The 17,503-nt window shown below is 44.4% G+C and overlaps 5 protein-coding genes across 5 annotated transcripts; 4 read left to right on the forward strand and 1 right to left on the reverse strand.

Annotated features, from left to right (window-relative positions):
* Window positions 1–7,326: 7,326 nt before the first annotated feature.
* LOC308074991 (vesicle-trafficking protein SEC22b-like) lies at window positions 7,327–7,974 on the reverse strand (the record flags this gene model as incomplete). Its single annotated transcript, XM_080414562.1, has 1 exon — window positions 7,327–7,974. One exon carries the CDS (start codon window positions 7,972–7,974, stop codon window positions 7,327–7,329), a length of 648 nt encoding a protein of 215 aa, XP_080270688.1.
* A 580-nt stretch (window positions 7,975–8,554) lies between these two features.
* On the forward strand, window positions 8,555–9,085 carry LOC308074613 (D-aminoacyl-tRNA deacylase 2-like; the record flags this gene model as incomplete). The annotated part of the gene is made up of 1 exon (XM_080414121.1): window positions 8,555–9,085. The coding sequence occupies one exon, from the start codon at window positions 8,555–8,557 to the stop codon at window positions 9,083–9,085; it is 531 nt and encodes a 176-aa protein (XP_080270247.1).
* Window positions 9,086–10,579: 1,494 nt separating this feature from the next.
* Window positions 10,580–13,036, forward strand: LOC308074823 (heat shock 70 kDa protein 4-like; the record flags this gene model as incomplete). Its single annotated transcript, XM_080414322.1, has 1 exon — window positions 10,580–13,036. One exon carries the CDS (start codon window positions 10,580–10,582, stop codon window positions 13,034–13,036), a length of 2,457 nt encoding a protein of 818 aa, XP_080270448.1.
* A 1,335-nt stretch (window positions 13,037–14,371) lies between these two features.
* Window positions 14,372–14,887, forward strand: LOC308075004 (NADH dehydrogenase [ubiquinone] iron-sulfur protein 4, mitochondrial-like; the record flags this gene model as incomplete). Its single annotated transcript, XM_080414580.1, has 1 exon — window positions 14,372–14,887. The coding sequence occupies one exon, from the start codon at window positions 14,372–14,374 to the stop codon at window positions 14,885–14,887; it is 516 nt and encodes a 171-aa protein (XP_080270706.1).
* A 1,853-nt stretch (window positions 14,888–16,740) lies between these two features.
* On the forward strand, window positions 16,741–17,427 carry LOC308074824 (superoxide dismutase [Mn], mitochondrial-like; the record flags this gene model as incomplete). Its single annotated transcript, XM_080414323.1, has 1 exon — window positions 16,741–17,427. One exon carries the CDS (start codon window positions 16,741–16,743, stop codon window positions 17,425–17,427), a length of 687 nt encoding a protein of 228 aa, XP_080270449.1.
* Window positions 17,428–17,503: the final 76 nt, after the last annotated feature.

Below are 17,503 nucleotides of genomic sequence, written 5' to 3' on the forward strand. Positions count from 1 at the left end.
ATGTTTTTGAACAAAATGCTCTACACACACACACACGCGTGTACAGACACACACTTCCAGGCAAATCAGCTCATATATCGTCTCTGTCGGGTGGAAACCTCATATGTCCAAAACAATTACTTTTCAGGATTGAAATTCAAAAGCATCAAAAGTAGCAGATCCGCAAGCTCGATACATTAGCATCTTTCCGCCGGTCATCAACTTATTGGCTTAGGAATGCGACAAAAACTAAAACATCTCCATGAATTCAATGCTTCGTGAGGTGTGTAATTGATAGAAAATAAGTAATTTTTGGGGTGAACTACTCCTTTAACAAAAGGCAGATTGTGTGACCTGTGTCACGTGCCACTCTTACCATAATGGTGCATTCACACGGGCAGATTAAAAGATACAAAGATAAAAAAAATACACCGCAAGCTATAAGAGCTCATCTTTCAATGTTTGTTTTTTTTTAAATGTAGAATGTTTATGATTATGTTTGACAATATGATGTTATGATTTTGTGCCACATGTTTACAAAGTTGGACTACCTCCAGACAGGTGAGGCCTCACTGGCAATGAAGGTCTAAGGGGTTAACTGCACTGGTCTAGTGGAATACTGTCATGTTTATATTCAAAGTACACTGCTGCCATCTAGTGGTGTTTGTGCTACAGTATCAGCACAGACCTACAATTAAAGGTAGGGTAAGTGATATTTTGGGGTATTTTTTCTTTTTTTTTTTGTTAAAAAGGTTAGTAATCATTGCTACAGAGCGTTTGTTCGGTCACAGGGGTCTGTCCAGCTCTTTAGTAAACATATAGTACATTTTCAGGTAGGTGACAAAATTTAAGCGAATAAGGAGAGAGCACTGAAAATGCATTTTCTGTTTAATAAATAGCTGGAGAGACATTTTTTTTTGTTACACTATGAGTGCTATCAGAATATAGCTATTAACACTTATTTTAACCAAAGTAAATCACTTACCCTACCTTTAAGGCTAAATGCCAACAAACAAGAGTTTAACAAGAAGATGGAGCCAATATAATCATTTCCATTTAAAAAAAAATCCAAAATACATAATTTCCTAGCAAACATTATTGCAAACTGTAAATTACTAAGACACATCAATTAGATGTTTAGTGGCTCTTGCACAGTGGTTATTTAAATCAGCCCATCCCTGTAACCATCACAGAGATCTCTTCAAACATTCTATGAAACGCTTAAAATAATGTTTATCAGCGTGAAGACTTTTCATGGAAAAAAGTGTATTGTCAGTGAATAAACAATACAAGATATTGTTTATATAGATATAGGCCGCATATGGAGAATGTTCAATGAAAAGGATAAAGAGTATCCATTCAAGCAAGGCAATGCAAGACAAGTTTATTTGTATAGTAGGCCTACATTTCAACAACAAGAGTGACAAAAATGAAAAACATTATAAAAAGGACATTTAAAAAATAAAACAGATAAAATAAGAGCTACATTTTAAAAGTCGTATGACGATGCAGTGCATAAGTAGCTCATACAAGCTCACAAATGCGGCACAGTCGTGACACATAGAACGGCTAACTTTATATAAATTGTGCATAATGGGGGAAATGAGGTGAGCCAACTCATTATATATTTTTCCCATGTGTATCACGTAAGCCCTGGCTTTAGTAGGGCTTATCCTGCTTCTAAATGGTGCTCATAAAGTTAGGCTGAAGATCCTTTTCTTGCCTTGGTGTGTATGCTAAGATTTAATAATGAAAATCTCCGGTTTAGTTTTTTGTAATAATAATGCATTTGCGTATATATGTCAGTTATGCTCATATCATTTAAGATGGTGATATAGCCTTGGCTACATTTAAAACGCCGCTATGTAATGTTTTTTTATAAGTGTTAAATAATAATAATAATAATCATAATCATAATCATATATTATCATAATAATAATCGTAATCATTGTGTTCAGTGTTCAGTAACAGTCTCCAGCTCTTTGGTAAACAGAAAGTGCATTTTCGGGTCAGCATACAGGGTAAACAAGTGACATTAGAAGTGATGACACCAATAAGCAGCAGACAAAAGTTGGAACTGGAACACTATAAAATTGATGCTGATAAATGGGTACTGTTTAAAGAGCTGGAGAGATGGGAAAATCCCTGTTACTGAACAAACTATAGCAATGATTACTATCATCTCTCATTGCATCTATACACCCTTCAACTACTGGAAAGACTTTTTTTTATGCAATGGAGTTGTTGATCAAATTTAGAATTCATTGTTTTGTTTGTGTGATGCGAAGAAGAAAAAAAGAAGAAATTATTTAAAGCCTATCATTTTTAATTGGTTTGACTATAACCAAGTCAACCAATACAGTCAATATACCAGACTTCACCTTGGGTTGATATTAGTAATTCCAGAATGTTTAGGCATTGACACGTGTAACTTTCTGTTTAAAGGACCACTTTACCCATTTTAATACGGTACTATATTCACCTATCTTAGAAAATTGGTCCTCACTATGCTCATTTTAAGATGGTACCATTTCTGTCTACTGACTCTCAGAGGTAGTCCATGAGCCAGAGCCCCAGAATTGAGCAATGATTATCGAAAGAGTGGGCAAAACCAAACCTATATTAAATTGTTCATAGGGTCAATACGAGTAAATAAATATATGATAACCTTTCCACAGGAGTAGCTTTTTCATGGTTATCACACATTTTGTTATTTTCCCCATACGTACATGACAGGTGAAAAAATTGCAAAATTTAAAAAAGAGTTATCATAATGAAACTTCCTGAGTTGATTACTTACATGAAGACAATGATTTATCGTATTACAAGTTTTCTGAAATTGTATATTTAAATATGCAAATTAGGCATTAGGAAAATATGCCCAAATTTGCATAACTTTCCAGAATCAACATTGGAACATTGGACAAAGCCAGAGTCAACATTCTTATTTCATTTTGTTAAGATGTTGGAGTCAAAGGTTTTTAACGAGGGAATATTCAATATCTGGCTAAATTTTGGGGCTCTGGCTCATGGACTAAATGCCTAATTTGCATATTTAAATATACAATTTCAGAAAACTTGTAATACGATAAATCATTGTCTTCATGTAAGTAATCAACTCAGGAAGTTTCATTATGATAACTCTTTTTTAAATGTTGTCATTTTTTCACCTGTCATGTACGTATGGGGAAAATAACAAAATGTGTGATAACCATGAAAAAGCTACTCCTGTGGAAAGGTTATCATATATTTATTTACTCGTATTGACCCTATGAACAATTTAATATAGGTTTGGTTTTGCCCACTCTTTCGATACTGAAATCTTGTCTGGCTCATGGACTAAGGAGAGCTGTGGACCGTTCAGAATCCACTTTTATTTCAGCATGCTAACCTTACAGGAAGAGAAAGACTATTAGCTTGGGTATTGGCTCTATTCACAGCAGCCACATTATCACTTCCTTCACAGGTTCTACCAATGATACTAATGAAGGCTCTGTTCCATTTAGTGTAGCACAGTGCTTCTCAGACTTTTTAATTTCCACGACCCCCATAACTCTGAGAGTGTACAATGGAAAAGGGTCCATTTGGTTCCATTTGTACACTCTCAGAGTTACACACCCGTCAAGGGGCCATATTGGAACCCCCTCAGAGTGTTTCCAGTGAGCCAACATGCACAATATCAGCACCCTGACTCTGTTTGACCTGAATGGAACAGAGCCTTCATTAGTATTATTGGTAAATGGTAACACCTGTGAATGTCTCCACATTAAGGCTGCTGTGCATAGAGCATATTGTCATTATAGTAGGCAGGTTTCTGAACTGTCCATAGCCCACCAATGAGATCTTATAATGAGCATTAGTGATGACCAAACATATATGAAGATACAGTTGAAAATAGGTGAAGTGCTCACGTATTTAAGAACAACAAGGTGACTATACCCAGTAAAAGATGGTATTTTATTGGGAAGCATGTGGCTTCCCAAATCAGGTGGATCTTGGACTTCATGGGATGCATGACCACCTGTGGGGTCCGGGGGCTACCAGGGTTCCAAATGGAACCTCTCACACACACACACACACACACACACACACACACACACACACACACACACACACACACACACACACACACACACACACACACACACGGTTATAGGTTGAGAACCAGTCAAGACAATGGGGGTATACCTCCTGGGATCAGGTTTCAGCCGATCCGAGTCCCATAGACTTCCATCATGAAATATGCAATTTAAATATTTCAAAAAATATTAAACGTGGAAAAAAGGGTGGAATCACAAGACATTTGGTGCTGATCGGTTCAGCGGTTAGTGAGATTAGCTTCGGATACAGACACACACATGCACACACAGACCAACCCTCTTATGGATAGCCTACAAAGCCACGCTATAAATATTGAAACTAATACGGACACTAAACTACACCACGTTTTTTTAACAAAAAACTAAACTGGAATTAGCAAACCTACTTGTGAATCTAAAACGAATTGTAAACCAAAATTAAAAATGAAATTAAGATAAAGACGGAAAAATAAATCATTACAGAGGAGCCCTTTGAAACCCCCGTTACTCTCTCTGTGGGATCCTCCGGTTGGACTGATGGCCATTCTGGCTCCACGTCAACAGGCTCCGTCTCTTCATCAGCCTCAGCTGATGGTTCAGGGCTGGCAGCCGCCACGGACTCGTCCTCGACCTCTTGGAACCATGGTGTCATTTCGTAGAACTGACACCCTGATCCACCCCGACGATCATCGTCGGGATCAGGAACAGGTCGGCTGCAGTTCAAGCGCTCGACTGCAGGTTCCGCCGCTTTCTCCGATTCAGGGCCGTCGGTGGGTTTAGGGCTGTCATTTGCCAGAGACGTCTCCTCATCTTGCACCTGTGTGAAGTCAGCGCTACTCCCCTGTCTGAGGCCAGAGCTAGATTTCTGCGCATGGGTGTATGGGCCACGTGGAAATCCCACCCCTGCCGACTCAGTTTTCCTCTCCTCCACATTGAGATGCCAGATGCCACGAAACATTATGGGCCTCTTACTGAGGATCTTCTGTACCGCTTCCGCGTTGTCAAATACCACAAAGCCACAGTTCGGGAGCTTCCCACCACACCCGATATTGAGCTCCAGGACTGCACCGAATTGCTCAAAGAACTCTGTGAGCTCAGCCTTGTCCACTTCATGAGGGATGTTCCCCACAAACAGTTGGTGGGTGTTGCATTTCTTCACCTGTGGACTTATTTTATGCCTCCCTTCCAACACTGGCCTGGATCCTCTACGTATGGCTGGAGGGCATCCAGGTGTTCTCTGGGTTGGTGGGCCTCGTGGAACTCTCTTTGTAGATGATCCATCTGGGCCAAATAGCTCCAGGAAGTTGTCGAGAAATTCTCGCGAGTTCTCTTCCCACTTGAGGATGAGTTCATGGCATTCCTCTTCCACCATGTGGACAAGGTGCTTGGATTTCTCCTCCACCATTCGCACCGTCTCCTTCATCTTGTCCACCTGGTCCAGGAGCCGGTATTTATTGTTATTAATAAATCCGACATTTAGTTCTTCGGGTGTGAATCCTCGCTGCAGGTTACGCCGTGCGTAGAAGTCATAGTCTCGGACGATACGAGCGATCAGGTCAGATGTGGAGATGCCATCTGTTCTCCTGGTGACCACAAACATTCCCGCTTCCTTGATGTGTTTATAAATATCCTCCGAGTCTCCAGAAGTGTAAGGAATGTCATCATGGGCCACAAAGTCGATGTTGTGCTTCCTGAGGAAGTCTGTGCTGATGGCCCAGGGAGCGTCGCACAACACCTCATCGACATAGCGGCAGTGCCTCACTGCGTCATAGCGCTCCGCTTCATTCATCACCGTGAGGCCCTTATACTTGTGAGTGAGTTCGTCACTGCAGACTCCTACGATCAGGTGTGTGTTAGGAAATAGGTTTTTGGCCTGCATCAGAGCGCGAGCATGTCCCGAGTGGAAAAGGTCAAAGATTCCATCCGCGTACACCCGTACTGGTCGGTGCGCTGGGGTGCCCCTCTCTGCCTGGGCAATGGTCAGCGTGTCGAGAGGCACATCTGCTTCAAAGACCGACGCCTTTGCGAAACTGGCCGGCTTCTTTATACTCATGGCAACTGTTCCAGTTCCTTCTTTACTCTATCTCTGCTGTGCCCACCCGGCCGTATCTTATATCTATTAGTGCAGTACCCGTTATCGTGGAGTACTTGGGGGCCAATCTATGATGTCAGTACTGTGATGTCAGACATCTCTATATTTGGGCAAAACAGACTGACAAGACAGAGAGAAACAGAATTGTGGAATTTATACACACTCATCTATGACGTTACTACTATGACGTCAGCCATCTCGATATATGGGCATAAGCTGAGGACAGGACACACAGACATCCATCCATCTTCATCCGCTTATCCCGAGTCGGTTTGTGAGGTCGCAGCTCCAGGAGTGAATCCCAGTCTTCCCTTTCTCGGGCCACATTAGCTACTTTATACTGGGTTCCCGAGGCGTTCCGAGGCCAATGTGGAGATATCCTTCTGCCCCGTGCCCTCTCTGTCCATCCTCAGGAAATGTCCAGAGGATGTCCTCCCTAGGGGGACAACCGGGAGACATCCATGGGCGTGTAGGTCCTGTACGGGAAATAGCATGTTATTATGTGACCAGTGGTTCTCAAATTGGACCTGAGGGTCCATTTGGTTCAATTTGTACAATCTCTGCGGTACGGGGGTCCATGGTCCAATACACACCAAACTGGGGGTCTGTGAAATTAAAAAGTGTTGAGAAACACTGCTTTGGACTTTCATTGTGTGCTGTTGACATTTGTCTCCTGTTTTTTCTAGGAACAGCAACAACAAACATATCTTTGATGTGTACTGGAATGCTGAACAGTGATTCTCAATTTAATTATTTTCTAGTGGCTACCAGGGAACTTTTCATCTCAAGACCCAAAAGATACATTTGGTGTGTTGGGACCCAAACTTATAAACTATATTATGAATTGTTCATGCATTGCAGTTTTGATCTTTTTGAACATATCTGAAATACTTTTGAAAAGTGTTTTGTTTTTGTTTTAAGTGTTTTAAGTGAGAATAACGATTTAAAAAATGTTTTGTAGAAAATAAAAATAAAAGGCTATTTACTTACTAAAAATGGGTCAGTGACCTGAAAATGGGTCTCGGCACATCGTTTGGGAAACACTGAGCTTTTCTCTTCAAAGGAGACCCGCACCCCCTTGACTTTCCAATCCTGACCCTCCTCTGGTGGTGCTCCCTAAGGACAATGGTTCCTTCGCCCCTCCCCTCTTCACCCCTTTCTCTTTTAGAGATTCCATCAGAGCAACCAGAAACGTATATAGAGGATGAGGGTGATGATGAAAACGGCACCGATAGAAAGCTTGGCATAAGTAGATCTCATGTTGAGGTATTTGGCGTCATTGCGGTACCTGTTGGACATGCTGGACAGATTGCTGACCTTTGTGTCTAAGGCAGACAGAGACTCCCCACGTTGCAGAACCTCCTCGATGTTGTCCACCATGATTCTCTGGACATCCTTCAGCTCTGTGTTAATGCTGCCGAGGTTCCTCCTCGCCCTGCTGTCGATGTAGGACTTCTTTGTCTTCTGGATGTACGTTTCAAACTCAATGAAAGTGTACGGACGCGATACTGTAGGCACTCTCCCTCCATACTGGTCATGGAACTCGGTTTGGAGGTCATCGAGGAACCCAAAGGCCATCTTCTTGGGAAACGTCGCTTCACATAAGGCCAAGTAGCACACACCTTCTTCTATCACGTAATGAAAGGCCATCACTCCGTCCTCGAGTGTGTTGTAGCGATTGGAATTGGCATTGAGTTTACGGCACAGCTGTTTGGCTTGATTCTGGTATTGCTGGAGGTCTCTTGCCGACTGCTGATCCTCTTGCATCGATGCTGCAAGTGGCAGTCCATCTGCCACACGGGCTACCATTGTTAGAATAACCATCTTTGTGTTTGAATGTGTAATTGATCAGTCAGAAAACTTTTAACTTTTAATTAAACGTATGAAACAGAGTTGAAGGGGCCAGAAGCAGACTCGCAGACTCACAAAATAACTGATCACTCGGGAAAGCAACTGGACACTAGAAACAACAGAGAATGAAAGTGATCAATGACCAGACAGGTATATAGTCTTGAGAAGTCGTGTCGTAGAGATAGTGCTGCCTGCTCTGCACTTATATAAAAGACTGTGAAGTAAGGTGACATCACCCTGCCACGTCACTCGATGACTCGATGACTCAATGCTCAACTCAATGAGGTTGCATAACTTACAACTACTGCAACCGCAGTTAAGCATTTATTAAACATATCCTCAAAAGTTTGCTGTGCTTCTCGTCCCACGATTTTCGAGCCAGGTGAATAACGTGTGTAATTAAGTTGCACAAGCTTTTGCTTTTACCCATACAGTGGAGAGTTTCTTCAGTTTTTCTCTCAGTTGAACAGTTGAAATCCAGTTCCGTTGAATTGTCTGCCTACCCTGCTGCCCTTCAACAATTGATCCATCATCCCTAAGAAAACGTTCCGAAATGACAGAGAAGGCTCCCACAGCACTTGCCAGGACAGTCCTGCAACAGTGTCTGCGTGGCAGACTGCAGGTGAAACCTGCAGACGAACACTCTGAAGCAGAATGGGTGGAGGTAGACAGAGGGATGGTGATCTACGTCTGTTTCTTCAAAGGAGCCACAGACGATATCCTGCCTAAGATGGTCTCCACCCTGTTGAACCTGAGGCTGTGTGAGTCCGGCTCAGGGAAGTATGTCTCGGTGCTGGAGCTTCCCGGAAGCCTGCTCATCGTTCCCCAGGCGACGCTGGGAGGAAAGGCCAAAGGCAGGGCCATGCAGTACCACGCCAACATCGGCAAAGAGGATGGACAGAGACTCTACGGAGAATTTGTGTCCCTGTGTGAGAAGGAACTGACGCAGGCTGGAGGGGAAACGGGGAGTGGAAAGACAGAGCTCCAATCTGGAGCGGTGGTGGTGCAACATGGGACGTATGGAAACAGACAGGTTCTGAACCTCGACACCAATGGACCATACACTCATCTGATGGAGTTCTGACCTGCACGAGAAAAACACAAGACCCGGGGCATGTCATGGAGAGGGCCACACACATTGCATATACTGTACAAAAACCTCTTATTGCTGTATTTAAAAAAATGTTTTAACATCATTGGAATCCTTTTTTTTTTGTGCAATTTTTCTATTGGAATCCTGAAAAGTTCCATTTTTATTTAATTTCAAATGCATTTAGTTATACTTATGTCAACTTTTTGAACTTAAATACAAATACATTGGACATTAAAAAGACAATAGAATTTTAACTAGTCATTAAGCTACTAATATAGACTGAAGTAATTAAAGCGGGTCATGTTTGGAATTCAGCTGAAATCAATAATATATCAGTATTCCAATATTAACCTGCGGGCCGCATTAAGTGTAGGTGGGGGCCGTATGTGGCCCCTGGGCCGCCAGTTGCCCATGTATGATATAGGGAATAGCACAATGTAATTCAAGGAAAGTTATGTACAGATGTCACATGCCAAGGTTTCAGAGAGCCTGCCATTGGCACTGGCACTGAAGCATTGTCACGGACAAAGGGGGGATTTGCCAAGTGTGAAATGATGCCAGGTGCGAATTGGCCTCATTTCACCCCTGGAAATGGGGGGAAATAGACTTTTCATGGAAAGATCAGGAAAGTGGAGAGAAGTGTGAAGAGGTTAGATCTCATGTCTGTATGGTAGTGGTTCTCACACTTTTGTCATGTCAAGTACCCACAAATGAATATGTATTTGGCCCCAGACCCCCATCCGAAAATGTTTTCGGTCAGGGACCCCCATACAAGATCTGTGTTGTTAAAATGTTTCAAAATATATTTATTTAACTTTTTTTTCAAGATTTCATGGAAATATACATCTACAAGCTCACAACGCATCGCATCGTGATGCTATATTAACACATTTTGCTGGGGACCCACCCCCTGATGGACACCTGGGGGTCCCTTGACCCCACTTTGAGAACCACTGAAGTAGGCTATGGCACTATCATAAGTTATTAAAAGTACCTTACAGTACGTTATTGGTTTTTCCCTTAGATTGTAAGAAAAAGAATGCACACACGGAACGGTGACATCACCCATTGGTTTCAACAGACCAGTTTTTCAGCCAATTCACTATCTTGGAATTTCCGGTCATATTTGGAATGAAAAGTCAGTGGTAGACATCAAACACATTCTGTGCAAATCGGTATAGTTAGAAAACGGAGTGTGTTGTGTGTTACATCAGACCAGAGCTCTGTCGCCCTGCAGTATATAAGGTGTTGAAGATGGCTTTATAATATTGTTTAACTGGGGATAGGTGTAATTACATTAAAAACAAGAAAAACAACTAAATAAAATAGATAACTGACTAGTTGATCATTTCAGAACTTTTCGTTATAAACGGAACAGCTCCTGTGGTTCAGAACTGCCTCCAGCTAATATACCACCATTGAGACCGTAACCATAATAATAATAATATCAATTCATCTGGTAGAGCTACAGTCAAATTGGATAAGATGTCAGTGGTAGGATTTGACTTGGGCTTTCAGTGCTGCTATGTAGCTGTAGTCCGATCTGGAGGGATCGAGACCATTGATAATGAAATCAGTGACCGATGCACCCCGTCCTTTGTGTCATTTGGACCACGGAATCGGACAATAGGAGCTGCCGCAAAAAGCCAGGTTACAATTGGTAACAATTGTAAAAACACAGTTCAGGGTTTCAAGCGTCTCCATGGCAGGACATTCTCCGACCCCTACGTCCAGTCTGCCAAGTCCAGCCTGTTGTACGACCTGGTACAGATGCCCAATGGCTCGACTGGCATCAAGGTCATGTACATGGAGGAGGAGAAGGTATTCAGCATCGAGCAGATCAGCGCCATGCTTCTGACCAAACTGAAGCAGACTGCAGAGAGGGTGCTGAATAACCCGGTGGCCGACTGCGTTATCTCCGTCCCGATCTACTTCACTGACGCAGAAAGGAGGTCTGTCATGGACGCAGCACAGATCGCAGGCCTCAACTGTTTAAGACTCATGAACGAGACCACTGCAGTGACGCTGGCTTATGGCTTGTATAAGCAGGACCTGCCAGCACCTGAAGAGATACCCAGGACAGTGGTGTTTGTAGACCTGGGACACTCCAGCTGCCAGGTGTCGGTGTGTGCCTTGAACAAGGGGAAGCTGAAGATCCTGGCCTCTGCGTTTGTGACGGAGCTTGGTGGGAAGGACTTTGACGAAGTCCTGGTGAGCCACTTCTGCGAGGAGTTTAGAAATAAGTACAACCTGGACGTCAGGTCAAGTCCACGGGCACTGGCCCGACTCTATCAAGAGTGTGAGAAACTCAAGAAGCTGATGAGCACCATCTCATCTGACGTCCCCCTCAACATCGAGTGTTTCATGAATGACATAGACGTGTCAGGCAAACTCAACAGGAGACAGTTTGAGGAAATTAGTGCAGGGCTGGTGGCCAAAGTAGAGGGTCCCCTGCGCAGTGTAATGGAACAAACCAAGCTGAAGATGGAAGACATCTATGCAGTGGAGATTGTGGGTGGGGCCTCCAGGATCCCAGCCGTCAAAGAGCGGATCAGCAAGTTCTTTGGCAAGGAGCTAAGCACCACCCTGAATGCAGATGAAGCTGTGGCCAGAGGCTGTGCCCTGCAGTGTGCTGTTTTCGAACCTAGCATCAAAGTCAGACAGTTCTCCATCACAGATGTTGTCCCATACCCCATCTCCCTAAAATGGAACTCAGCAGCTGAGGAGGGACTGAGCGAATGGGAGGTGTTCCCAAAGAACCACTCTGCTCCCTTCTCCAAGGTCCTCAGCCTAGTGGGAAACCGGAAAGAGCCCTTCTCCCTGGAAGCCTACTATAATGACCCTAAAGAGCTGCCTTACCCCACCGTCACTATAGGTCAGTTCATGATCCAGAACGTGTTCCCCCAGGTATCAGGTGAGAGTTCAAAGGTCAAGGTGAAAGTACGTGTCAATACGCATGGGGTGTTCAGCGTGCCCAGTGCCTCACTTGTCGTGAAGGTCCTCGAACATGCCAAGAGTGAGGAGGCCAGAGACAGAATGGCGATAGATCAGGCCGTGAAAGACGAAGTGAATGAAATACAGGTTGACCAGGAGGACTACAAATCGCAGTATGACGACAACGGAGAGAAGAAATCAGATACAGAAGACTTTGAAACTTCAGCGGAGGATTGTAAGCAGAAGACAAACCAGCCCCGGCAGGCGAAGAAGCCCAAAGCGAAGACGAAGACCATGGAGCTGCCCATAGAAAGCACTCTGCACTGTCAGCTGGATACCCAAACACTCAATCTGTTTGTGGAGAATGAGGGCAAGATGATCATGCAGGACAAGCTGGAGAAAGAGAGGCAAGACGTGAAGAACAGCGTGGAAGCATATATCTACGAAATGAGAAATAAACTGCTCGGTGAACAGGAGAAGTTTGTGAGCGAAGCTGACAAAGACACATTGTTGTTAAAACTAGAGGACATATATAACTGGCTGTACGAGGACGGAGAGGACCAACAGAAACAAGTATACATAGACAAGCTGGCCGAGCTGAAGAGACTAGGCCAGCCTATTCAGGAGAGATACATGGAGGCTGAGGAGAGACAAAAAGCATTTGAGGAACTCGACAAACAGGTCCAGATGTACATAAAGATCATCAAAGCTTACAAGACAAAGGATGAGCAGTATGAGCATTTGGACGAGCTGGAGTTGACCAGGGTGGACATGCAGGTGAACGAGATCATGGTGTGGATGAACAGCAAATTGAACCAGCAGAGCAAACAGGACGTCACTCTGGAGCCTGTCGTCAAAGTCCAAGAGATCCAGGACAAAATAATGGAGCTCAACTCCTGTAACCCTGTGATGACCATATGCAGGCCCAAGGGGGAGCCTCCTAAGGAGAAGATCAAGAATGGGCCAGTCAACGGCCAGGAGGGGATAGAGGAGATAGATATTGACTAATTAATTAGTTCCCAAACTTCCTGAATCAGAGCCCTGTGCCAAGAAGCGTATGAAATGGCTGGTTGCTGTAGCGAGAGATACACGGTTCATGCATTCATAGATTAAGATGAGTCCATGACGCATCACCACCACAAACAGACCTACTACACAGGAGAGACAGGAGAGAGAGAGAGAGAGAGAGCGAGAGAGAGAGAGAGAGAGAGAGAGAGAGAGAGAGAGAGAGAGAGAGAGAGAGAGAGAGAGAGAGAGAGAGAGAGACGTCCGAAGTTGAACCACACACTATAAATTGAATTCACCCATTGTGCAGGGAATAAACAACCGATTACAATAATTTCACTCTATAATTAGTAACATGTTGGTGATACTTATGTCTATCAAATATAGTTTTGTTGAAAGGCAATCAAAGGTTAGAGCTCATAGTTCAAGCTTCGGGTACCTAGTGTCAGACTTTGTTTTGAGCCAAATACGCAGGCATGCAGGCTGGGTTATTTGTAGCAGGCATATTGCTTAGACGAAATACAACATACAGTAGAGATTAGATTTATGGGTTTGGGTTGGAATTTCTATATACACAGTTGTCATTTTTATTTAGAGGGGAGAAGCTAGCTGACAGTGAAATGCAAATGATCCCATTAACTTGAACAATGACGGTCTCCAGGAATGCGGTCCAGTTCTCAGACCCAAGCCGGTCTGCCAAAAAACTGTTAAAAGGACGGAGGCGCACCATCTCAAGCTGACTTGAGCCACGGGAGTCACCGCCAAGCGAGCGAGTCGCCGTGCCGAGAGTTGCGAAGTCCGATTGAGCCGACTCAGCGCCGTTTGCGCTATATTCCGATAGGGACAGAATCGTAACTCATATCCCCCAAAAGTCAACATGTGCCTTAAGCCCCCTCCCCCCTTCAAGTCACAGTTAGAAGTTTGGTCACATTTGTCCAATAAGGCGGGACAAGGTATTCTGAAAGGTTTCATTTGCATGTTTTCTTTCCATTTGTTCCCATTTTTATTACGATGCAAGTTAATGGACAGGCGTCTTATGTTGAAACTTTGCCCACATATAGAATCCCTGATGTCATAGTTGGTCACAGACTGGCCTCTAGGTACTTTGTGCCTATTTCACAATAACCCGGGCAATGCTGGAAGCCACTCTAGAGCCATGTGGAGTTCCATATTTGGGCAACACTGACGTTATATCTGATGACACAACATTTGATACCGTTTGGCTTAAGAACTGGCTGCACACACAGTGAAATGTATGAGAAATCCTTTTTTGAGGTTGAATCTGCGGTGCTTAACAAGACAGATGTAAAGCTACTATTACCAGGCAGGGATATAATCATGGCATCTTCACTGTCACGTCTAGGCTTGGGACGTGTTTCTGTGATCAACGCCGCCACAAAGGTGTTCCTGAATCCTGCCAGGTGGACCAGCACATCGTCGGGGAGACTGGCAGACAAACCACCACAACAAGACAGACAGCTTATCACTGTGGACGAGAAACTGGACATCACCGCGGTGACAGGCGTGCCAGAAGAGCACATCAAAACGCGCAAGGTGAGCATCTTTGTGGCGACCAGGACGGCCACGCAGTCGGGAATCAACAACACCAATCAGTGGAACATGGACTTTGACACCAGGGAGCGCTGGGAGAACCCTCTAATGGGCTGGGCCTCCACGGCTGACCCCTTATCCAACATGCTCCTAACGTTCTCATCCAAAGAAGACGCCATCGCCTTTGCTGAGAAGAATGGGTGGAGTTACGACATAACTGAGAAAAGAACACCAAAGCCCAGGGTGAAATCTTACTCGGCAAACTTCTCCTGGGACAAGAGAACCAGGAGGTCTGCCAAATAAACTGATGACATTCTAATCGTATATATTAAAATTGGCAGGCTGTGACAAAATGGAACATCCACATTTGATTGGAAAACAAATGTCACCACACGTAATATCCGGATTTGACCAAATGTGGTCACAAACATAATGTGATCTGGATGTGATGCTTTGTGCAAACATGTCGTCCAGATTTAATTGGCTAAACTTCACACAACGTATTGATCAGCGCTACTACGTTTTCAGACATGTTAAATAAATTGAGGATATGTGTTTTTCCTCTTAAAGGGATATTTGTCTCCGCCAGGCCGAAAGGCATGGCGAGAGAGTATGTTTTACCCCCTGTCCGTCCGTGTGTGTGTGTGTGTGTGTGTGTGTGTGTGTGTGTCCGTCCGTCCGTGTGTCCGTCTGTGAACAGCTAATCTCCGGCACCGTTGGCTTGCTCGCAGCGAAACTGTGCACACACACTCCCTGGATGCCAATTCAGAACCTCTGCCCCAAATGTTTCACATGGGCCTGTTATAGAAAAACCCATTTTTTGATACTACTCCTACAGATTTTATCCAAACGTCATGCAAATCGGTACACAGTATCTCTATAGTCATGTGATCAACACGGATCCGTCCGATTTCCCATATTCCATCCTGATTGGCTAAGGTTGGCTTCCAAAGTTTGCAGGATTGGTCCGTTTTGAACAATGCCTCAAACTATGCACGCAGCTTGCGATTTCGTTAAATTTCACACGCACATTCCCACTAGGCTGAGGAAGAAATGGCACCCTTTTCACATTAGCCTGTTATAGCGCCACCATCAGGTCTAATTTAGCAAAACACATTTTTGGCACAAAATGCCTCAAATCACGAATGCAGTGTCCGATTGCCGTGAAAGGCCTAAGAATAAAAGGCACCCTTTTCACATTGGCTTTTATAGCGCCACCAGGAGGCCACAATAACCTACCTGACCTGGCGGAGACCTGTGCTCCGAGGAGCACTTTTTCTAGTTCACTTTGAAACATGTTTGGGGTCATTTTAGCATCAACCCCAGACAGTTTTTGCTTTATTCCGTATTTAGATATTTGATATTCTGTCAATTTGGGCCCTGGTTGGGAAAACATTGTCCTAGACTTCAGTGCGTATGTTGGGATATCTCTTCAGTAGTGCTGTTGCTTGCTGGGAGGACAAGCGTCTACCTGTTTGGATGCCATCATTCTGTTCTGATTTGGACCTCTTATGAGCCTGAGTCTTTTCAACACACGAACAGAAGGCTTGCATCTCACTGGTGCACAGAGCTTCCACAAAGTTGTTCTGCTTCCAGCAGGCAAGCATGACGGACATCTCTGTGACGCAGGAGGCCTCTCCTTTTACCGGTTTACGATTAGCGACGGCATCTTTCAGAACTAGCGGCCTGTTGGGTTTCAGAACCGGCTTTTTATGCTGCCTGCTCAGCAATCGACTGACCTTCTCCTGGAGGGCAATGCCTCCCTGCATGCCCATTTTACATGTACAACTCGTGAACACACAGATAGATACTAATACTGTATAGTGTCGAATAATACAAAGTGGCCAACCTCACCAGAAGATGCAAACATATCTGTTATACAGACACACAACATTGTAGTCAGCTTTTAAGCCAAGCTGCCTCGAGTATTCTATATTTGAACTAGACTGATGTCATATTTGATGACGTCAGCGTTTGCCAAATATGGATTATCCTATATTTGGGGAAGACTGACATCATATTTGATGATGTCAGATTTGCCCAAATATAGACATATTTCATGTCAGATTCGAGGCACCCAGCTTAAAAGTTGAGTACAGAGTCCCAGCCTTTTCTATGGGTTTTCAGCAATACGATCTTCAGTTTGTATGACGAACATGCTTTCCCGAGTTAATCAGTTAAGTAGGAGCATAGCCAGCCTGTGTAGCCAAACATTACACCAATTATCTGCCTCAAGGCAGAAGCACATGCTCCCCGACCTTACCTATGACTATGGGGCCTTGGAGCCACACATTAGTGCAGAGATCATGCAACTCCACCACAACAAGCACCATGCCACCTATGTCAACAACCTCAATGTCACCGAGGAGAAGTACCAGGAAGCGCTCACGAAGGGCGATGTGACGGCACAGGTGGCCCTCCAGCCTGCACTGAAGTTTAACGGAGGAGGCCATGTCAACCACGCCATCTTCTGGACGAACCTCTCGCCGAATGGTGGTGAGGAGCCACAAGGCAAGCTGATGGACGCAATCCAGAGGGACTTTGGCTCCTTCCAGAAGATGAAGGAGAAGATGTCCGCTGCCACTGTGGCAGTACAGGGCTCAGGTTGGGGCTGGCTGGGCTACGACAAGGACAGTGGGAGGCTCCGCATCGCCGCCTGTGCTAACCAGGACCCTCTGCAGGGAACAACAGGTCTTATTCCCCTCCTTGGTATTGATGTGTGGGAGCATGCCTATTATCTGCAGTATAAGAACGTCCGGCCCGACTATATCAAAGCTATCTGGAATGTCATCAACTGGGAGAACGTAAGCGAGCGTCTCCAGGCCGCCGGCAACTCAAGTTAACCCTCTGATGCACAACATAATTATGCACAGTTGCACACCCCTTCTAATACACAACATGGGTCTAAAAAGAATTTCA

Source organism: Gymnoscopelus braueri (assembly GCF_963280865.1).
Source record: "Gymnoscopelus braueri genome assembly, chromosome: 19".
In the NCBI taxonomy this organism is placed as follows: domain Eukaryota; kingdom Metazoa; phylum Chordata; class Actinopteri; order Myctophiformes; family Myctophidae; genus Gymnoscopelus; species Gymnoscopelus braueri.